The sequence below is a fragment of the Perca fluviatilis genome, chromosome 6 (assembly GCF_010015445.1).
Source record: "Perca fluviatilis chromosome 6, GENO_Pfluv_1.0, whole genome shotgun sequence".
NCBI classification, from domain to species: Eukaryota; Metazoa; Chordata; class Actinopteri; order Perciformes; family Percidae; genus Perca; species Perca fluviatilis.
Window position 1 is genome coordinate 41,795,594 of NC_053117.1, and position 24,069 is coordinate 41,819,662.

The window sequence follows — 24,069 nt, forward strand, 5'->3', positions numbered from 1 at the left end:
AACACGCTGGAAAAATATAAAAATATTAAGAGGAATATTCACACATTAGCCGAGTCGACAGCTTAGAGGAAGATGGGGTTTTTCAGAATAAAACAGGAACATGATGTGCATGTAAACGTAGTCGCTGCCATGTTGTTCTTCCGTGTAAATATACGAGCGTATCCATCACTTTACAGAATTTAAACGTTAATTATGACAGTTCACATCTTCATCTTTGTTTTTTTTGCTTTTTATTGTGGATGCACATTTAAAAAGTCGTGTCACATTCTCTTCATTATTTTTGTGAGAAGTGTGAACAGTCAGAGACAGCTGGAGGAGAGGGGTTTTTCAAAATAAAGGCGCGTTGATACACAATACTTGTCTCTTTTTCTCAGCACCTTGTGAACACAAAAAAATATATATATCAGAGATCAGTCTGTCTCTCTCTGTCTGTCTCTCTCTCTCTCTCTGTGTCCTGTCTCTCTCTGTCTGTGTCCTGTCTCTCTCTCTGTCTGTGTCCTGTCTCTCTCTCTCTGTGTGTCTGTCTCTCTGTCTATGTCTGTGTCTGTTTGTCTGTCTGTCTCTGTCTCTCTCTCTCTCTCTCTCGTCTGTCTGTCTGTCTGTCTCTCTGTGTGTCTGTCTCTCTGTCTATGTCTGTCTGTCTGTCTGTCTCTCTCTCTGTCTCTGTCTCTCTGTCTGTCTGTGTCTCTCTGTGTGTCTGTCTCTCTGTCTATGTCTGTCTGTCTGTCTGTCTGTCTGTCTCTCTCTCTCTCTGTGTCTGTCTCTCTCTCTGTCTCTCTCTCTGTCTGAAGAAGACTCGGAGTATCTGGCCCCTCAGTGGCTGACGTTCATCTCGCTCTCGTCTTCTCCGTGGGCGGAGAACGCCGAGAAGGCGAGCGGCTCGCAGGTCAGCGTGCGCAGGTTGACCAGGCACGCCGTCTGGCTGCTGCTGAAGTCTGGCACGCACACCAGCAGCACTTCCTGTCCCTCCGCACCTGCAGGAAGACCACAGAAGAAGAAGAATTCAGTCCGGAGACGTAGAAACTCGTCTCAGCAATCTCTGCTGAGGCGAGTTTCGTGTGAGTCGGAGTAACTGTTGCTAACCCTACAGGAAGTTGTTCTGCTATAACCTGAGCTTTTTCTAGACTATCAAAGTTCTTCCATTAACTCTAAAAGGAGACTTCGGGGTCCTGTTTTAACGATCTGAGCCACAGGTGTCAAACTCGAGGCCCGCGGGCCAAATCAGGCCCTCATATCAATTTAGGTTTACAATGAATGTTGGCACACATACAGTTCAGGCCAAAAGTTTGGACACACCTTCTCATTCAACGTGTTTCTTTATTTTCATGACTATTTACATTGTAGATTCTCACTGAAGGCATCAAAACTATGAATGAACACATATGGAATTATGTACTTAACAAAAAAGTGTGAAATAACTGAAAACATGTCTTATATTTTAGATTCCTCAAAGTAGCCACCCTTTGCTTTTTTGATAACTCTGCAAACCATTGGTGTTCTCTCAATGAGCTTCATGAGGTAGTCACCTGAAATGGTTTTACCTTCACAGGTGTGCTTTGTCAGGGTTCATTAGTGGAAGTTTTTCCCTTATTAATAAAAAAGCAAAGGGTGGCTACTCTGAAGAATCTAAAATATAAGACATGTTTTCAGTTATTTCACACCTTTTGTTAAGTACATAATTCATATCTATTCATTCACGTTTGGATGCCTGAATCTACAATAAATAGATGAATAATAAAGAAACACATTGAATGAGAAGGTGTGTCCTAACTTTTGGCCTGTACTGTAGCTTTTGTCACTTTTCTGAAGTTTTTTGTCACGTTTGCAGACAGTTTTCACAACGTTTTTTGATGCTTTTGCAACCTCTTTTGGTGTTTTTTCAGCTCTATGATGACTAAGGAACTCTTTTCGGACTTTATGTCGACCAAACTGTAAGTGAGAAGACTGTATAAAGACGTACGATAATACGGTCAAAGATATTTGACTTTTCTCTTAAATAAAACCATGTCAATAAACTCATCTGGCCCTTGGTGTGATTCTCATTTTCCAGTGTGGCCCCCACCGAAGTTAAGTTTGACACATTAGGGCGTGTCCAAATCCACTTCTGCTGGTTTGACGGCAGTAAAAAGGGTCCGTGCACCGGGCGCCTGGTTCTAAAGGGTGGTCCTTAGTGTCTTCATTAATCAGAGGTGTGTTTTGGGCGTAACATGCAATCAACCAATCAGAGATCATCTCCCATTCATCAACCAATCAGAGATCATCTCCCATTCATCAACCAATCAGAGATCATCTCCCATTCATCAACCAATCAGAGATCATCTCCCATTCCCTTTAAAAGCCAGGCGCGTTTGGACCTTGGAGCATTGCTGTTATGATGGAGCATTTGCACCGTAATATTTGTATTTGTAATCTTCTGCATGTGTGTGTGTTATGTGTGTGTGTGTGTGTGTGTTTTGGTGTGTTTCTGTGTGTGTGTGTGTGTGTGTGTGTGTGTGGGTGTGTGTGTGTGTGTGTGTAACAAGCATAGTGTGTGCGCTGTTGCTCGAGCCTAGGGAGCATTTTACTAATGCTCTGTTAAAATAACAATGAAATGCTGCGTTATTGACTTTAGACCAGGTTTTTGTTGGTCAATGGTGGGATCACTTCCGCTGCCTCAAAATAGCAATACTCCCAGAATGCACCTAAACACACCTCCCTGTAACAGCCCAGCACACCCAAATGCACCTGAACACACCTCCCTGTAAGACCCACGCCCAGAATGCACCTGAACACACCTCCCTGTAAGACCAGCACGCACAATGCACCTGAACACACCTCCCTGTAAGACCAGCACACCCATGGGCCACAGATGGGTGTTTTTAGCGCGTGGATTTTTAAGGTGGCTGCATTTTTTTAGGACGGAAACTGGACGCGTCTCGCCATGCAGCCAGTGTGCAGGAGGCCTTACTCTCTCTACCCCCACCCCTCACCGAAAGTTTAACTTGCATAACTTCTACGGTGTAGGCTCCAGAATGCTAATTACCTTGGGCTTGGACCCCTAATAATGAAGCTGAAATAATGTGAATGTTTGGTCCGTTTGGAGCCAATCAGCTGCTGACCTTTGACGAGTTTGGATCCAAATTCGGGGGCGTTGCCGCTGAAGTAGACGTGGGGACACTCCTCCAGGATGAACGGGTCTTTTTGGTAGAACGGGTAACAACCTGAAAACAAAACGCAAGAAACAGAGTTAATACTTTGATTAATATATAGTATATAATATATATATATTACAGCTATATTAAGATATCCTGACTCCACCAGATGGATCGCTTCGCATTTGCTCGGCATATCCATCTGGGAACTTTCTGTTGGAGAACTTTTGGGAAGGGGCGGAAATCCTGGTTATCTGATTGGATAAACCATCTGTCTATCACCACCTGTAGTTGGTGATAGACGGGCCAAATCAACCAATCAGATCAAACTCTCGTCTTTTTTCGTCAACAATAATGCATGTTAATTTAGCATTAGTCAGCGTCATTGGTGCAGTCTCGTCTTAGTCAAGGAAAAAATGTGTGACATGAACCAACAATACCGTGACAAATTCCTGCAAAAAACGTACTTAATAATAATAATAATAATAATAATAATAATAATATAATAAATTAATAATAATAATAATAAAATAAATTAATAATAATAAAAATAATATAAAAATAAAAATATAATAATAATAATATAATAAATTAATAATAATATAATAATATAAAAATAAAAATATAAAAATAATGTAATCATAATAATATCATAAATTAATAATAATAATAATAATAATATCATAAATTAATAATAATAAAGTCTTTTCTGATGGTGAAAAGGTGCGTAAATGGTATTTAGGTCTCGCGTCGGTGATCGAAATTAACACTAGGGCCAGAAACATCGCTACCGTTGGTTTGGAAGACAAAAATACTCTCAAAATATTCAACTTTTTAATTTAAAATATATTTGACTTAAAACAGCCAATCAGGAGGTCGAATTTACTCCAAAATACTGGACTTTAGTCTAAAAAATATTACTTTTTTCTCTCAAAATATTCTGACTTTTTTCCTCCAAAAGAAATTGACTCTTTAACTTAAAAATAATATATATATATATATATATATATATATATATATATATATATATATATATATATATATATATTATTTATTTATATATTTATATATATATATATATATATATATATATATATATATATATATATAATTTTAAAAACATTCAACAAGTGTAATTTTTCAGGTAATTATGACATTTAACCAATATTTGAGATGTGTGAAACACTCATTTGACTGAAATGGTTATCAGAAATAATCTCAGAAATAATTTATTTAAAAAGACTAAACTGTTTTGACTAGATCTTGACTAAGACACCTTGGGTTCTCTTTGGACTAAAATGACGAAAAGACTTTTAGTTAGACTAAAACTTGACCAACAAAACAGATATGTGAATGACTAAATGTGACTAAAACTAACGGGACATTTGGCACAAGAGACTGAAGAGAGCAATCAGGAGGTCCAAATGTCTGGAAGTGTGGGGGAGACGTCGGTGTTTAACGGAGCCGACTGACCCAGCGTGTCGGGCGCCGTCAGGCGAGGGTGTGGGAGCCTCAGCGTCTCCTCAGGATCTCCAGGTGGTCCTCCATGCTGCTGTACTTCTGGATATCACTCACGTTCTGGCCGAAGTCCCCAGGAACCTGAGCGGGATCACACAGACACACAAACATAGCACCTTTAAAACCTCCACCAACCAGACAGCCCCCCTTTAAACCTCCAAACAGACTTTTAGCGTGTATAGAGCCAGCATATCTCCACCAGACTCCATGTAAATAATCAGGACTTTTTAGTGTATAGAGCCAGCATATCTCCACCAGACTCCATGTAAAATAATCAGCACCTTGCAGCTGTATAGAGCCAGCATATCTCCACCAGACTCCATGTAAATATCAGGACTTTTAGGTGTATAGAGCCAGCATTCTCCACCAGACTCCATGTAAATAATCAGGACTTTTAGCGTGTATAGAGCCAGCATATCTCCACCAGACTCCATGTAAATAATCAGGACTTTTAGCGTGTATAGAGCCAGCATATCTCCACCAGACTCCATGTAAATAATCAGGACTTTTAAGCGTGTATAGAGCCAGCATATCTCCACCAGACTCCATGTAAATAATCGGGACTTTTTAAGCGTGTATAGAGCCAGCATATCTCCACCAGACTCCATGTAAATAATCAGGACTTTTAAAGCGTGTATAGAGGCCAGCATATCTCCACCAGACTCCATGTAAATAATCAGGACTTTAGTAACGTGTATAGAGCCAGCATATCTCCACCAGACTCCATGCAAATAATCAGGACTTTTAAGCGTGTATAGAGCCAGCATATCTCCCCGAGGTACGTGTTTCGGCTAACCACCCGACTCCATGTAAATAATCAGGACTTTTAGCGGTGTATAGAGCCAGCATATCTCCACCAGACTCCATGTAAATAATCAGGACTTTGGCATGTATAGAGCCAGCATATATCCACCAGACTCCATGTAAATAATCAGGACTTTAGCAATACGTAACGCGGGCAATGTAAATAGTCCTTGAAAATAAAAACACATTGAATGAGAAGGTGTGTCTAACTTTTGGCCTGTACTGTAGCTTTTGTCACTTTCTGAAGTTTTTTGTCAAGTTTGCGAACCACCAGCGTTTTTGATGCTTTTGCAACCTCTTTTGGTGTTTTTTCAGCTCTATGATGACTAAAGACTGCCGGACTTTATATAGAGCCAAACTGTAAGTGAAGGGAGCTGTATAAAAGGCGATGCGATATCTGATCAAAGAATATTTGACTTTTCTCTTAAATAAAACCATGTCAATAAACTCATCTGGCCCTTGGTGTGATTCTCATTTTCCGGTATGGCCCCACGAGTTAGTTTGACACATTAGAGTGTCCAAATCCACTTCTGCTGGTTTGGCGGCGGTAAAAGGATCCGTGCACGAGAGCCTGGTTCCTAAAGAATTGGTCCTTAGTGTCTTCCATTAATCAAGAGGTGTGTTTTGAGTAACATGCTGATAACCAATCAGAGATCATCTCCCATTCATCAACCAATCAGTCATCTCCCATTCATCAACCAATCAAGATCATCTCCCATTCATCAACCAATCAGAGATCATCTCCCATTCATCAACCAATCAGAGATCATCTCCCATTCCCTTTAAAAGCCAGGCGCGTTTGGACCTTGGAGCATTGCTGTTATGATGGAGCATTTGCACCGTAATATTTGTATTTGTAATCTTCTGCATGTGTGTGTGTTATGTGTGTGTGTGTGTGTGTGTTTTGGTGTGTTTCTGTGTGTGTGTGTGTGTGTGTGTGTGTGTGGGTGTGTGTGTGTGTGTGTGTGTAACAAGCATAGTGTGTGCGCGCTGTGCACGAGCCTAGGAGCATTTTACTAATGCTCTGTTAAAATAACAATGAAATGCTGCGTTATTGACTTTAGACCAGGTTTTTGTTGGTCAATGGTGGGATCACTTCCCGCTGCCTCAAAATAGCAATACTCCCAGAATGCACCTGAACACACCTCCCTGTAAGACCAGCACGCCCAGAATGCACCTGAACACACCTCCCTGTAAGACCAGCACGCCCAGAATGCACCTGAACACACCTCCCTGTAAGACCAGCACGCCCACAATGCACCTGAACACACCTCCCTGTAAGACCAGCACACCCATGGGCCACAGATGGACGCAGGTGCATTTTTGTTTTATTTAAACGACGTGGGCGCTGGACGGGAAACTGGCACGCTCTCGCCATGCAGCCAGTGTGCAGGAGGCCTTACTCTCTCTACCCCCACCCCTCACCGAAGAGTTTAACTTGCATAACCTTCGGATGTAGGCTCCAGAATGCTAATTACCTTGGGCTTGGACCCCTAATAATGAAGCTGAAATAATGTGAATGTTTGGTCCGTTTGGAGCCAATCAGCTGCTGACCTTTGACGAAGTTTGGATCCAAATTCGGGCGTTCCGCTGAAGTAGACGTGGGGGACACTCCTCCAGGATGAACGGGTCTTTTGGTAGAACGGGTAACAACCTGAAAACAAAGCGCAGAAACAGAGTTAATACTTTGATTAATATATAGTATATAATATATATATATTACAGCTATATTAAGATATCCTGACTCCACCAGATGGATCGCCGCATTTGCTCGGCATATCCATCTGGGAACTCTGTTGGAGAACTTTTGGGAAGGGGCGGAAATCCTGGTTATCTGATTGGATAAACCATCTGTCTATCACCACCTGTAGTTGGTGATAGGCGGACCAAATCAACCAATCAGATCAAACTCTCGTCTTTTCGTCAACAATAATGCATGTTAATTTAGCATTAGTCAGCGTCATTGGGTGCAGTCTCGCTCTTAGTCAAGGAAAAATGTGTGACATGAACCAACAATACCGTGACAAATTCCTGCAAAAACGTGCTTAATAATAATAATAATAATAATAATAATAATAATAATATAATAAATTAATAATAATAATAATAAAATAAATTAATAATAATAAAAATAATATAAAAATAAAAATATAATAATAATAATATAATAAATTAATAATAATATAATAATATAAAAATAAAAATATAAAAATAATGTAATCATAATAATATCATAAATTAATAATAATAATAATAATAATATCATAAATTAATAATAATAAAGTCTTTTCTGATGGTGAAAAGGTCGTCGACGAACATATTTAGGTCTCGTCTCGTGTGATGAAATTAACACTAGGGCCAGAAACATCGCTACCGTTGGTTTGGAAAGACAAAAATACTCTCAAAATATTCAACTTTTTAAATTTAAAATATATTTGACTTAAAACAGCCAATCAGGAGGTCCGAATTTACTCAAAATACTGGACTTTAGTCTAAAAAATATTACTTTTTTTCTCTCAAAATATTCTGACTTTTTCCTCCAAAAGAAATTGACTCTTTAACTTAAAAAAAAATATATATATATATATATATATATATATATATATATATATATATATATATATATATATATATATTTATTTATTTATATATTTATATATATATATATATATATATATATATATATATATATATATATATAAAAAAAAACATTCAACAAGTGTAATTTTTCAGGTAATTATGACATTTAACCAATATTTGAGATGTGTGAAACACTATTTGACTGAAATGGTTATCAGAAATAATCTCAGAAATAATTTATTTAAAAAAGACTAAACTGTTTTGACTAGATCTTGACTAAGACACCTTGAGTTCTCTTTGGACTAAAATGACGAAAGACTTTTAGTCGACTAAAACTTGACCAACAAAAACAGATATGTGAATGACTAAATGTGACTAAAACTAACGAGGACATTTGGCACAAGAGACTGAAGAGAGCCAATCAGGAGGTCCAAATGTCTGGAAGTGTAGCGGGAGACGTCGGTGTTTAACGGAGCGACTGACCCAGCGTGTCGGGCGCCGTCGGGGCGAGGTGTCGGAGCCTCAGCGTCTCCTCCAGGATCTCCAGGTGGTCCTCCATGCTGCTGTACTTCTGGATATCACTCACGTTCTGGCCCGAAGTCCCCAGGAACCTGAGCGGGATCACACAGACACACAAACATAGCACCTTTAAAAACCTCCACCAACCAGACACGCCCCCTTTAAACCTCCAAACAGACTTTTAGCGTGTATAGAGCCAGCATATCTCCACCAGACTCCATGTAAATAATCAGGACTTTTAGCGTGTATAGAGCCAGCATATCTCCACCAGACTCCATGTAAATAATCAGGACTTTTAGCGTGTATAGAGCCAGCATATCTCCACCAGACTCCATGTAAATAATCAGGACTTTTAGCGTGTATAGAGCCAGCATATCTCCACCAGACTCCATGTAAATAATCAGGACTTTTAAGCGTGTATAGAGCCAGCATATCTCCACCAGACTCCATGTAAATAATCAGGACTTTTACGTGTATAGAGCCAGCATATCTCCACCAGACTCCATGTAAATAATCAGGACTTTTAGCGTGTATAGAGCCAGCATATCTCCACCAGACTCCATGTAAATAATCAGGACTTTTAAGCGTGTATAGAGCCAGCATATCTCCACCAGACTCCATGTAAATAATCAGGACTTTTAAGCGTGTATAGAGCCAGCATATCTCCACCAGACTCCATGTAAATAATCAGGACTTTTAAGCGTGTATAGAGCCAGCATATCTCCACCAGACTCCATGTAAATAATCAGGACTTTTAGCCTGTATAGAGCCAGCATATCTCCACCAGACTCCATGTAAATAATCAGGACTTTTAAGCGTGTATAGAGCCAGCATATCTCCACCAGACTCCATGTAAATAATCAGGACTTTTGGCGTGTATAGAGCCAGCATATCTCCACCAGACTCCATGTAAATAATCAGGACTTTTAGCGCGTGTATAGAGCCAGCATATCTCCACCAGACTCCATGTAAATAATCAGGACTTTTAGGCGTGTATAGAGCCAGCATATCTCCACCAGACTCCATGTAAATAATCAGGACTTTTAGCGTGTATAGAGCCAGCATATCTCCACCAGACTCCATGTAAATAATCAGGACTTTTAGCGTGTATAGAGCCAGCATATCTCCACCAGACTCCATGTAAATAATCAGGACTTTTAGCGTGTATAGAGCCAGCATATCTCCACCAGACTCCATGTAAATAATCAGGACTTTTAGCGTGTATAGAGCCAGCATATCTCCACCAGACTCCATGTAAATAATCAGGACTTTTAAGCGTGTATAGAGCCAGCATATCTCCACCAGACTCCATGTAAATAATCAGGACTTTTAGCGTGTATAGAGCCAGCATATCTCCACCAGACTCCATGTAAATAATCAGGACTTTTAGCGTGTATAGAGCCAGCATATCTCCACCAGACTCCATGTAAATAATCAGGACTTTTAAGCGTGTATAGAGCCAGCATATCTCCACCAGACTCCATGTAAATAATCAGGACTTTTAAGCGTGTATAGAGCCAGCATATCTCCACCAGACTCCATGTAAATAATCAGGACTTTTAGCGTGTATAGAGCCAGCATATCTCCACCAGACTCCATGTAAATAATAAGGACTTTTAGCGTGTATAGAGCCAGCATATCTCCACCAGACTCCATGTAAATAATCAGGACTTTTAGGCGTGTATAGAGCCAGCATATCTCCACCAGACTCCATGTAAATAATCAGGACTTTTAAGCGTGTATAGAGCCAGCATATCTCCACCAGACTCCATGTAAATAATCAGGACTTTTAGCGTGTATAGAGCCAGCATATCTCCACCAGACTCCATGTAAATAATCAGGACTTTTAGCGTGTATAGAGCCAGCATATCTCCACCAGACTCCATGTAAATAATCAGGACTTTTAGCGTGTATAGAGCCAGCATATCTCCACCAGACTCCATGTAAATAATAAGGACTTTTAGCGTGTATAGAGCCAGCATATCTCCACCAGACTCCATGTAAATAATCAGGACTTTTAGCGTGTATAGAGCCAGCATATCTCCACCAGACTCCATGTAAATAATCAGGACTTTTAGCGTGTATAGAGCCAGCATATCTCCACCAGACTCCATGTAAATAATCAGGACTTTTAGCGTGTATAGAGCCAGCATATCTCCACCAGACTCCATGTAAATAATCAGGACTTTTAGCGTGTATAGAGCCAGCATATCTCCACCAGACTCCATGTAAATAATCAGGACTTTTAGCGTGTACAGAGCCAGCATATCTCCACGTTTGTTGCACAATTTCCACCCTGCCAGGTGGAGACAGAGAGTGTGTACCTGACTCCGTGGATGTGCGCCTGGTGCGGGTTGGAGGCGAGCTGCAGCGTGGGGAAGACGGACGCCAGCGGGAACATGCAGCGGTGCAGAGGCTGCTGGGGCAGCGTGTAGTTGGTGGGGTCGAACTGGCCCGGCATCACGTCCACGGGAACCGAGGCCTGCAACAGCAGCGAGACTCAGTCACACGCTCACATCTGGGTCATCAGCTCGTTAGTCTGTTATAACATCTGGGTCATCAGCTCGTTAGTCTGTTATCACATCTGGGTCATCAGCTCGTTAGTCTGTTATCAGCTCGTTAGTCTGTTATCACATCTGGGTCATCAGCTCGTTAGTCTGTTATAACATCTGGGTCATCAGCTCGTTAGTCTGTTATAACAGGGCCGGCAAAATGACCACGATGACAACCAGTTAACTCAGATTCCTTTTGACGTCACTCATTTTTTTGACGCGCGTGTGTGTGTCTGTCTGTGTGTGTGTGTGTGTGTCTGTGTGCGTGTGCATTTGCATGTGTGTGTGTGTGTGTGTGTGTGTGTGTGTGTGCATTTGCATGTGCGTATGTGTTTGTGTGTGTGTGTCTGTGTCTGTGTGCATTTGCATGTGTGTGTGTGTGTGTGTGTGCTGACTCACCGCCAGCTGATGCAGCAGCTCGTCCAGCAGACGCATGGCCTCCACGCTGCCCGCCTGCGTCTTCTTGGTCAGGAACTTGGGCTGCACACACAGAGACGATAAAACGTTAGTTTCTTCTCTGGGCCAGTTGGACTACAGAGACTGGTGGGTGTCTGGTGGGTGTGTAACCGTCTTTAGACTACAGAGACGGTGCGTAACCGTCTTTAGACTACAGAGACGGTGTCTGGTCGGTGTGTAACTGTCTTTAGACTACAGAGACGGTGTCTGGTGGGTGTGTAACTGTCTTTAGACTACAGAGACGGTGTCTGGTGGGTGTGTAACTGTCTTTAGACTACAGAGACGGTGTCTGGTTGGTGTGTAACTGTCTCTAGACTACAGAGACGGTGTCTGGCTGGTGTGTAACTGTCTTTAGACTACAGAGACGGTGTCTGGTGGGTGTGTAACTGTCTCTAGACTACAGAGACGGTGTCTGGTGGGTGTGTAACTGTCTTTAGACTACAGAGACGGTGTCTGGTGGGTGTGTAACTGTCTTTAGACTACAGAGACGGTGTCTGGTGGGTGTGTAACTGTCTCTAGACTACAGAGACGGTGTCTGGTGGGTGTGTAACTGTCTTTAGACTACAGAGACGGTGTCTGGTGGGTGTGTAACTGTCTTTAGACTACAGAGACGGTGTCTGGTGGGTGTGTAACTGTCTTTAGACTACAGAGACGGTGTCTGGTGGGTGTGTAACTGTCTTTAGACTACAGAGACGGTGTCTGGTGGGTGTGTAACTGTCTTTAGACTACAGAGACGGTGTCTGGTGGGTGTGTAACTGTCTTTAGACTACAGAGCACGGTCTGGTGGGTGTGTAACTGTCTTTAGACTACAGAGACGGTGTCTGGTTGGTGTGTAACTGTCTTTAGACTACAGAGACGGTGTCTGGTTGGTGTGTAACTGTCTTTAGACTACAGAGACGGTGTCTGGTGGGTGTGTAACCGTCTTTAGACTACAGAGACGGTGTCTGGTGGGTGTGTAACTGTCTTTAGACTACAGAGACGGTGTCTGGTGGGTGTGTAACCGTCTTTAGACTACAGAGACGTGTCTGGTGGGTGTGTAACCGTCTTTAGACTACAGAGACGGTGTCTGGTGGGTGTGTAACCGTCTTTAGACTACAGAGACGGTGTCTGGTCGGTGTGTAACCGTCTTTAGACTACAGAGACGGTGTGTAACCGTCTTTAGACTACAGAGACGGTGTCTGGTCGGTGTGTAACCGTCTTTAGACTACAGAGACGGTGTCTGGTGGGTGTGTAACTGTCTTTAGACTACAGACACTGTGTCTGGTGGGTGTGTAACCGTCTTTAGACTACAGAGACGGTGTCTGGTGGGTGTGTAACCGTCTTTAGACTACAGAGACGGTGTCTGGTTGGTGTGTAACTGTCTTTAGACTACAGAGACGGTGTCTGGTGGGTGTGTAACCATCTTTAGACTACAGAGACGGTGTCTGGTGGGTGTGTAACCGTCTTTAGACGGCAGAGACGTGTCTGGTGGGTGTGTAACCGTCTTTAGACTACAGAGACGGTGTCTGGTGGGTGTGTAACTGTCTTTAGACTACAGAGACGGTGTCTGGTGGGTGTGTAACCGTCTTTAGACTACAGAGACGGTGTCTGGTGGGTGTGTAACCGTCTTTAGACTACAGAGACGGTGTCTGGTGGGTGTGTAACTGTCTTTAGACTACAGAGACGGACACCGTCTTTAGACTACAGAGACGGTGTCTGGTGGGTGTGTAACCGTCTTTAGACTACAGAGACGTGTCTGGTGGGTGTGTAACCGTCTTTAGACTACAGAGACGGTGTCTGGTCGGTGTGTAACCGTCTTTAGACTACAGAGACGGTGTGTAACCGTCTTTAGGCTACTGCAGAGCGGTGTCTGGTCAGTGTGTAACCGTCTTTAGACTGGACAGACGGGTTGTCTGGTGGGTTGTAACTGTCTTTAGACTACAGAGACGGTGTCTGGTGGGTGTGTAACTGTCTTTAGACTACAGAGACTGTGTCTGGTGGGTGTGTAACCGTCTTTAGACTACAGAGACGGTGTCTGGTGGGTGTAACCGTCTTTAGACTACAGAGACGGTGTCTGGTTGGTGTGTAACTGTCTTTAGACTACAGAGCCGTGTCTGGTGGGTGTGTAACCATCTTTAGACTACAGAGACGGTGTCTGGTGGGTGGTAACCGTCTTTAGACGGCAGAGACGGTTGTCTGGTGGGTGTGTAACCGTCTTTAGACTACAGAGACGTGTCTGGTGGGTGTGTAACCGTCTTTAGACTACAGAGACGGTGTCTGGTGGGTTGTAACTGTCTTTGGACTACAGAGACAGTGTCTGGTGGGTGTTAATAGCGTCTTTAGACCTACAGAGACGGTGTCTGGTGGTGTGTAACTGTCTTTAGACTACAGAGACGGTGTCTGGTCGGTGTGTAACCGTCTTTAGACTACAGAGACGGTGTGTAACCGTCTTTAGACTACAGAGACGGTGTCTGGTCGGTGTGTAACCGTCTTTAGACTACAGAGACGGTGTCTGGTGGGTGTGTAACTGTCTTTAGACTACAGACACTGTGTCTGGTGGGTGTGTAACCGTCTTTAGACTACAGAGACGGTGTCTGGTGGGTGTGTAACCGTCTTTAGACTACAGAGACGGTGTCTGGTTGGTGTGTAACTGTCTTTAGACTACAGAGACGGTGTCTGGTGGGTGTGTAACCATCTTTAGACTACAGAGACGGTGTCTGGTGGGTGTGTAACCGTCTTTAGACGGCAGAGACGGTGTCTGGTGGGTGTGTAACCGTCTTTAGACTACAGAGACGGTGTCTGGTGGGTGTGTAACTGTCTTTAGACTACAGAGACGGTGTCTGGTGGGTGTGTAACCGTCTTTAGACTACAGAGACGGTGTCTGGTGGGTGTGTAACCGTCTTTAGACTACAGAGACGGTGTCTGGTGGGTGTGTAACTGTCTTTAGACTACAGAGACGGACACCGTCTTTAGACTACAGAGACGGTGTCTGGTGGGTGTGTAACCGTCTTTAGACTACAGAGACGTGTCTGGTGGGTGTGTAACCGTCTTTAGACTACAGAGACGGTGTCTGGTCGGTGTGTAACCGTCTTTAGACTACAGAGACGGTGTGTAACCGTCTTTAGACTACAGAGACGGTGTCTGGTCAGTGTGTAACCGTCTTTAGACTACAGAGACGGTGTCTGGTGGGTGTGTAACTGTCTTTAGACTACAGAGACGGTGTCTGGTGGGTGTGTAACTGTCTTTAGACTACAGAGACTGTGTCTGGTGGGTGTGTAACCGTCTTTAGACTACAGAGACGGTGTCTGGTGGGTGTGTAACCGTCTTTAGACTACAGAGACGGTGTCTGGTTGGTGTGTAACTGTCTTTAGACTACAGAGACGGTGTCTGGTGGGTGTGTAACCATCTTTAGACTACAGAGACGGTGTCTGGTGGGTGTGTAACCGTCTTTAGACGGCAGAGACGGTGTCTGGTGGGTGTGTAACCGTCTTTAGACTACAGAGACGGTGTCTGGTGGGTGTGTAACCGTCTTTAGACTACAGAGACGGTGTCTGGTGGGTGTGTAACTGTCTTTAGACTACAGCGACAGTGTCTGGTGGGTGTGTAACCGTCTTTAGACTACAGAGACGGTGTCTGGTGGGTGTGTAACTGTCTTTAGACTACAGAGACGGTGTCTGGTCGGTGTGTAACCGTCTTTAGACTACAGAGACGGTGTCTGGTGGGTGTGTAACCGTCTTTAGACTACAGAGACGGTGTCTGGTGGGTGTGTAACCGTCTTTAGACTACAGAGACGGTGTCTGGTGGGTGTGTAACCGTCTTTAGACTACAGAGACGGACACCGTCTTTAGACTACAGAGACGGTGTCTGGTGGGTGTGTAACCGTCTTTAGACTACAGAGACGGTGTCTGGTGGGTGTGTAACTGTCTTTAGACTACAGAGACGGTGTCTGGTGGGTGTGTAACCGTCTTTAGACTACAGAGACGGTGTCTGGTGGGTGTGTAACCGTCTTTAGACTACAGAGACGGACACCGTCTTTAGACTACAGTGACGGTGTCTGGTGGGTGTGTAACCGTCTTTAGACTACAGAGACGGTGTCTGGTGGGTGTGTAACCGTCTTTAGACTACAGAGACGGACACCGTCTTTAGACTACAGAGACGGTGTCTGGTGGGTGTGTAACCGTCTTTAGACTACAGAGACGGTGTCTGGTTGGTGTGTAACTGTCTTTAGACTACAGAGACGGTGTCTGGTGGGTGTGTAACTGTCTTTAGACTACAGAGACGGTGTCTGGTGGGTGTGTAACTGTCTTTAGACTACAGAGACGGTGTCTGGTGGGTGTGTAACCATCTTTAGACTACAGAGACGGTGTCTGGTCGGTGTGTAACTGTCTTTAGACTACAGAGACGGTGTCTGGTGGGTGTGTAACTGTCTTTAGACTACAGAGACGGTGTCTGGTCGGTGTGTAACTGTCTTTACACTACAGAGACGGTGTCTGGTGGGTGTGTAACTGTCTTTAGACTACAGAGACGGTGTCTGGTTGGTGTGTAACTGTCTTTAGACTACAGAGACGGTGTCTGGTGGGTGTGTAACTGTCTTTAGACTACAGAGACGGTTGCGTCCTTGTCATTACCTTGGTGTGTGCATCCTTGTCCTTACCTTGGTGTGTGCGTCCTTGTCCTTACCTTGGTGTGTGCATCCTTGTCCTTACCTTGGTGTGTGCATCCTTGTCCTGGGTGTTTTGGCTCAGCAGGTTTCCCGCCAGCAGGACTCGGGAGATGCTCGCCGCTCCGCTCTGCTCGCCCTCGCCGCCCAGCTGACCCGTTACCATGTCAACCAGCAGCTGCAGACCCAACATGCTGTCGCCATCACTGCTGCCCAGACCCAGTCCAGAGACCAGGAGAACAAACCTGGGAGAGAGGGAGAGAGGGAGGGAGGGAGACAGAATCTGTGGTCAAAGAAGGCTGGGACTTATACTGGCTTTCTGTCTTTCTGTGTGTGTGTGTGTGTGTGTGTGTGTGTGTGTGTGTGTGTGTGTGTGTGTGTCTACCGGTCAGAGGTGAGTTCAGGTCTCGGGGTCTGCAGAGGAAGATCTGCGAGGCAGAAGTCCTCCACCGTGAACTTCCCGTCATTCTTCTCGGCTCCGAATATCGCGATAACACTTCCTGTCGGAGAAACAGAATCTCTTTTATATAGACCTTAGTGGTCCCCTAATACTGTATCTGAAGTCTCTTTTATATAGACCTTAGTGGTCCCCTAATACTGTATCTGAAGTCTCTTTTATATAGACCTTAGTGGTCCCCTAATACTGTATCTGAAGTCTCTTTTATATAGACCTTAGTGGTCCCCTAATACTGTATCTGAAGTCTCTTTTATATAGACCTTAGTGGTCCCCTAATACTGTATCTGAAGTCTCTTTTATATAGACCTATCACCATTTCTAGCCACTGGGGGACCATAGGCAGGCTGGGTGGGGAACGCATATTAATGTTAAAAAAAACCTCATAAATTGACATTTTCATGCTATGGGACCTTTAATTCATAGGTGTGTTTTGGGCGTAACATGCAATCAACCAATCAGAGATCATCTCCCATTCCCTTTAAAAGCCAGGCGCATTTGGACCTTGGAGCATTGCTGTTATGATGGAGGATTTACACAGTGATATTTTTATTTGTAATCTTCTGCATGTGTGTATAATTATTATTATTAGTAGTATTAGTAGTAGTAGTAGTAGTAGAAGTAGAAGTAGTATCATCCTGACCTGTGACACACTTGTCTCTGTCGATGTTTCCCTCCAGTTTGATCCTCTGCAGCTCGTCCTCCAGAATCAGCTCGTCTGTGTCGCTGATGAATTTGACTCGAGCCGGCTGAGGCAGCAGGTTGTGCTGAAACAGAACAAATAATAATAATAATAATAATAATAATAATAATAATAATAATAATCAGGGTTTTCCATCATTAAAGTTCAGATGCAGCCAGTCCAGCCCCTATTTTTGTCAATAACCTAGCTTGGAAATTAGCAACTCTGCCTTCAGAGTGTATCTTTCCACTAGAGGTGTGAATCACTGATCTCCCGATTCGATTACGATTATCATGTCAGCGATTCAATTCAATATTTCGATGCATCACGATGCGATGTGTCTGTGTGTGTGTGTCTGTGTGTGTGTGTCTGTATGTCTGTATGTCTCAGTCTCTGTCTGTCTGTGTCGAATCCATGTTTCTATTAAAGCCATGTAGGATATTTAATTCATAACTTTTCAAGCTTCAAAAACCAAACATTCTGCAGTGCTCTGATACTAAATAACTTGGATACATAAAACTATACAGCACTGAGCACATGGCACCTCCTGAATGTGCAAAACATACCAGAATATGTAAACAGAAATGTTGTTAGGCCTACATTACATTATAAACAGAAATAACTGATTATCGATGCAGCATCGTCCATGTCCACGATTCCATGCATCGATTATTTGATTAATTTCAACACCTCTACTTTCCACACAGCAGTACGATCTTTAATATCTGTGGCTGCATGCATAAAATAACTCATCAAAATTAACCAGAGACGTATTATCAGTAGTAGCCAATAGGGGGGCGGCCCTTCTGGCATTTGCCCAGTCTGCGGTGCGTTTCTGTGCGCTCACCTCCTCGCTGATCTCCTTCAGGATCGAAGGCTGCAGCTCCATACGCTTGAACAACGTTCCCACAATGCAACACTGCTCTCCTGTCTGAAGATCACACAGCTTCCTGATGAGCACGTCTGATCCTGGCGAGACAGAAAGACACGATACGGGGGTCAATTAGGGACAAAATTAAGTCACATGGCCACTGAACGTGGGGCCCAGAAATGTAACTGTGATCATGCAAACCATTATTATTACATGTTTCAATTTGGTGTGTGTGTGTGTGTGTGTGTGTCTATGTCTGTCTGTCTGTCTGTTTGTGTGTGTGTGTGTGTGTCTATGTCTGTCTGTCTGTCTGTTTGTGTGTATGTGTCTGTGTGTGTGTGTGTGTGTGTGTGTGTGTGTGTGTGTGTGTGTGTGTGTGTGTGTGTGTGTGTGTGTGTGTGTGTGTGTGTGTGTATGTGTGTATGTATGTGTGTGACCATACAGATGTCTGTCTGTCTGTCTGTCTGTCTGTGTGTGTGTTGTATGGTATCTGTTCCCTGATTATATGAACTGTGTCAAAGCTTTACTCCGTTATCTATTTTCTTGCATTCTTTAAAATTAATCTAAAAAAATGGTCTTCATCTTTTTTTTTTTTTAATCAGACATTTCATTTAAAACTGACCCACATATACAAATTAAAGAATTGTATTAATTGTATTGCATTTTGTTTTCTCTTTTTATTCTTTCATTGTCTTTTCTGCACTTTTTTTTTATTCTTTTAAATTGCACTCTAATAATGAATATTATGCTCAGTTTTCAACTTATTTCATGCTTATAAGATTTGTTTAATTATGAAATATTGAGTTCCGGGTCAGAAATGTGGCGATCTTACCCCACTTCTGCTGCGCTCTCTCTGACAGCAGGGGCCGCATCTGCATGAGTCGTGTGGCGTAGATGTGAGCGTACTGGCGGCTGAAGCTCCGCTCGCCGACCGTGTAGCGCTCGGAGCAGAGACTGTAGGCCGGCGACACGCGCTCAAACACCGGGCCCTGGTCCTGGTCCCCCGAGGCCGGGCGGCACAGCAGAGAGGAGCCCGGCTTCCCGGCGCTCATGTCGGAGAACATGACGGTCCTGGAGCAGAGACAATGGTTTTAAAGTGCTGTTTTTGCCCCTATAGACTCGGATTTTTATTCTAAGAGTCTGACAACATTATGGGATGGATCCCTACAGAGATAGACCTTTTAGTTAAAGAGTAAGATCCTTTTAGTTTAACATGAAACAGCCCCGAAATCACCATCACCAAACTCCACCAGACTCCATGTAAATAATCAGGACTTTTAGCCTGTATAGAGCCAGCATATATCCACCAGACTCCATGTAAATAATCAGGACTTTTAGCGTGTATAGAGCCAGCATATCTCCACCAGACTCCATGTAAATAATCAGGACTTTTAGCGTGTATAGAGCCAGCATATCTCCACCAGACTCCATGTAAATAATCAGGACTTTTAGCGTGTATAGAGTCAGCATATCTCCACCAGACTCCATGTAAATAATCAGGACTTTTAGCGTGTATAGAGCCAGCATATCTCCACATGTAAATGGGTGAATTAAGGGTTTATTTCAACCAAACCAGAGTGGTGATTGTTGGAACAGTGGAAAGATGAACCAAGACGGCTTTTGGTAGTTTTATTTAGTTTCCTTCCACTTTGAATGAAGTGTGTTTTACGATGATAAAAGTCCTGATTATTTACATGGAGTCTGGTGGAGTTTAGCGATAGCAATTTCACGGATGTTTTTATGTTTAAAAAATGATCTTACTCTTTAACATAAAGGTCTATCTCTGCAGGGATCCATCCCATAATGTTGAGATTAGATGTTGCTAGAAATGTGTTCACTTTGTTACATGCAAGCTCGTGTTTTAGCGAATGGCTTAATCACAATTAACGTTACTGTCTGAGGCTGATGACGCTGAGGTGACAGATTTAACGAGCTTACCTTCGAAGAGGGAAAGCAGTTTTATACCCGGTATAGTTTTATACCGTGGTATAGTTTTATACCCGGTATAGATTTATACCCGGTATAGTTTTATACCCGGTATAGTTCTTGTCAACACAGCGAGCAGAAAGATCAGTTCCCGCGAAAACGTCACAGTTTATGCTGCATTTAAGTGCTCCTCGCAGTGTGGGAAACAACATGGATGCTTCAAGGAATAAAATATATATATATATATATATATATATATATATATAATATATATATATATATATACACATATATATATATATATATATATATACATATATATATATATATGATATATATATATATATACATATATATATATATATATATATATATATATATATTTATATATATGCCCTCTCTGTGTGTTCTAATACCTGTAGCTTTTGTTGGTAGCTAATAAAGGAGTTAACTAGACTTTGACCCGTGTATGATTCATTACATTGGTGTCAGAAGTAAAGCAACGGAAAGGTTAGGGACGCCCGAGGGTGCGCCCCGCACTGTTAGCTAGCTAGCGACCAGTTTAGTTAGCTTAGGTTAGCGTTAGCTGGACCGCGCGGCCACGAGCGCGGGGAGATATGCTCTCATCTGTTAAGACAGCGGGGGAGACGAGCGACGGGGACGTAGCCTCCGGATGGACATTTGGTGGCCTGAGCGAGGAGCTACGTCGGCTGGAGGACAGCAGAGCCCACCTTCGGGGCACTGTGGGAGCGATGGCTTCGGGGGACAAGGACATGCACGCTTTGCTGCTTGCAAGCTAAAGTCGGAGGGGGACGCGGAAGCCTACGTCACCCCGGGCGCGGGAAGCGCGGATGTAAACAAAGATGGCGGCGCCCGTCCCAGGATAACAGCGGTGGCAGCTAGCTCTGTGAAAACCCCAAAGTACGACGGGAAGGTGAGCTGGGAAGCTTTTCACGCACAATTCGAACTGCTCGCTAAGTCACAGAACTGGTCACAAGAGACTAAAGCGCTGCAATTGGTTATGTGCCTCACTGACGAGGCTTTAGCATGCTTGCTGCTGTTGGATGCAGGGGACAGACAGAGCTATGTTGCACTGGTGGGTGCGCTCCAGCGACGGTTTGGGAACTTTACAGGGGCAGAGCTCCTCCGCAATGAACTGAATAACAGATACAGAAGACATGGGGAACGGCTACGGCAATTAGCCAATGACATTGAGAGCCTCACCCGCAGAGCATACAGCAGCATGCCCCCGGCGGTGCAAAGCGAGCTAGCCCGCGACCGATTCATGCAAGCCCTCTCACCACCCGAGCTACGTGTGGAGGTACAGCTGACACATCCACAGTCCCTGAGTGAGGCATTGGAGAGGGCGTCAGAGAGGGAGACAGCACGTGCCTACGTCATGATGCCCACACCGGAGCACAACAGCCCCCATGTCAGGGCAGCAGCTGAGGTCCCACGCACTGCCAGACTGTGCTGGGGCTGCGGGACACCCGGACACCTGGTACGCTCGTGCCCGAAAACACCCAGACACCAGGGAAACGACTCGGGGTCCGTGCAGAGGGGACTACGCGGACCACGACCCAAAGTTCCCCACGTACACCCTCAAGCACGGCCGGCCAGGAGGTGGTTGCGGTGGTGGGCCGGACTTCGATTGGGGACCTCTGCCACATCCCAGTCACTGTGGAGGGAGTGGAGTGTGTGGCGCTGGTTGACACCGGCTCTACAGTGACATTAGTACGGCCCGATGTCCTCCCTGTTCAAACCGTCTTGGAACCAACAGCAGTCCACCTGCGGACGGTGACCGGGGAATTGTCACCCATGAAAGGCAAAGGGACTCTGACATTTGTGGTGGGCGGTAAAACGGTGCACCACCCGGTCTGGGTGGCATCTGTCCAGGACCCCTGCATTCTAGGACTGGACTTTTTGAAGAACACGGGCTGTCGGCTGGACCTGGCGGAGGCCACCCTGTGCTTTCCAGGGGAACGGCCTGTCAACATGACCCCACCCCCCCTGGGCTTCAACTGTACGGCACCCCAGATAACCACCTCGTTGGCAGACGCCGCCGAGGGTTCCAGCGACCCCGTTGGGAGGACCGAGGGACCCATCTACCGAGGCCCCCTGCCCCCCTCACCCCACCTAGGGGCCCCACCTGCCCCACAGCCGGCACATGACGTACGGACCCCTGAGAACCGGGCCTCGGACCCAGTCCAGCTTCCCCCAGATGGAGAGGAGCGAGGCGTCGTGTCGGCAGTGCGGAGCATATGGCAACGGAACTGTTCTCATCTGGACCCCCAGCAGGGTGAGGAACTGTGGCAACTGTTGCTACACTTCAAGGACATTTTTGCATTCGAAGATGTTGACATGGGGTGCACACACCTAATACAGCATGACATAGATGACGGGGACAGCCCGCCACAATCACGCTTCATCGCCGCCGCCTCGGGCACGCCATGAAGCAGCAGATAAGGTGTTGTGGGAGATGCAGCAGGCGGGTATTGTGGAGCCGCTTTGACAGCCCGTGGGCCGCACCTCGTCATGGTCCCAAAGAAGAACGGCCAGTGGAGATTCTTTGTTGACTACAGGCGTCTCTATGGGGTGACAAGGAAGGACTCCTACCCCTACCACGGGTTGACGTAAACCCTTGACCAGGTGGCAGGGTCAGCCTGGTTCACCCCTGGACCTGAGGTCTGGATACTGGCAGGTGCCTCTCTCTCTTTCTGCCAAACCAAAGACTGCATTCTGCACAAGCCGTGGGCACTGGCAGTTCAAAGTCCTTCCATTTGGCCTTTGCAATGCACCAGCCTCGTTTAAAAGACTTATGGACAAAGTGCTGTCAGGAGGCCCCCAGAGTGAGTTTGCGTGGTGTGTACTTGGATGACATTCTCACCCACGGCCCCTCCTTTCAGGCAGCTCTCCAGTCCCTCGCGCACGTTTTTGGAGCGCATAGCAGCTGCGGGTCTCAAGCTACATCCGGAAAAGTGCCACTTCATGCAGAGAGAGGTGTCATTCCTGGGGCACAGGCTGGGCAGAGATGGCATTGGCACAGTGGACGACAAGATACAAGCAGTCAGAGGCTGGCCCACTCCAACTGACCAGCAACAGCTGAAAAGTTTCCTGGGCTTAGCCTCTTATTACAGGAGGTTTGTGAGGGGGTTCTCATGCGTAGCTGCACCACTGTTCAAGCTACTGCACAAAGGCCAAGGCTATGTGTGGACTGACGAGTGCCAAACAGCATTCACCTCGCTACAGAAGGCGCTGGGGGAGGCCCCCGTGTTGGCTCCGGCTAACCCCTCCCTCCCGTTGATCTTGGACTGTGATGCGAGTGGCCAGGGAGTGGGCGGGGTACTGGCACAGCTAAGCCCAGAAGGAGAGAGAGTGGTGGCCTATTACAGCAGGGCTTTTAATAAGCATGAACGCCGCTACTGTGTCACACGCAGAGAACTCCTAGCTGTGTTATCATCTATTCGCCACTTCAAATACTACCTCTGCGGGCTGCCGTTCACCATCAGGACTGACCACTCTGCCCTCCAGTGGCTCATGTCCTTTAAAGAACTGGAGGGTCAGGTGGCACGCTGGATGGAGGAACTACAATCCTACGACTTTAAAGTGGTGCATAGAGCGGGAGCCCGCCACTCCAACGCTGACGCCCTGTCCCGCCGACCCTGCGCGGAGGACGGATGCCGCCACTGTGATCGCAAGGAGACACGAGACAGGGAGCTACAGGAACAGGAGGCAGCCCCGGTCAGCCGGGCCACGGTGGCGGTGGGCTGCGAGCTGACTGAAATGTCACCGATGCAGTGGAGACAGCAGCAGGAGGCCGATTTGGACATACAGCCAGTGCTCCAGTGGGTGGAAAGGCAGACACGGCCACCTTGGGAAGAGGTGGCGCCGTGCTCCACGACAACAAAAGGGCTGTGGGCAAAGTTCCAGGCCCTTC

At 45.2% G+C, this 24,069-nt stretch overlaps 1 protein-coding gene across 1 annotated transcript; it reads right to left on the reverse strand.

Annotated features, from left to right (window-relative positions):
- Positions 1-667: 667 nt before the first annotated feature.
- On the reverse strand, positions 668-20,313 carry pold2 (polymerase (DNA directed), delta 2, regulatory subunit). The gene is made up of 11 exons (XM_039802475.1): positions 20,145-20,313; positions 19,039-19,277; positions 18,183-18,304; positions 17,297-17,420; positions 16,585-16,699; positions 16,246-16,444; positions 11,504-11,584; positions 10,877-11,034; positions 8,517-8,644; positions 3,099-3,200; positions 668-974 (listed from the first exon to the last, which is right to left on the reverse strand). Exons 2-11 carry the CDS (start codon positions 19,268-19,270, stop codon positions 814-816), a joined length of 1,422 nt encoding a protein of 473 aa, XP_039658409.1. The 5' UTR covers positions 19,271-19,277; positions 20,145-20,313; the 3' UTR covers positions 668-813.
- Positions 20,314-24,069: the final 3,756 nt, after the last annotated feature.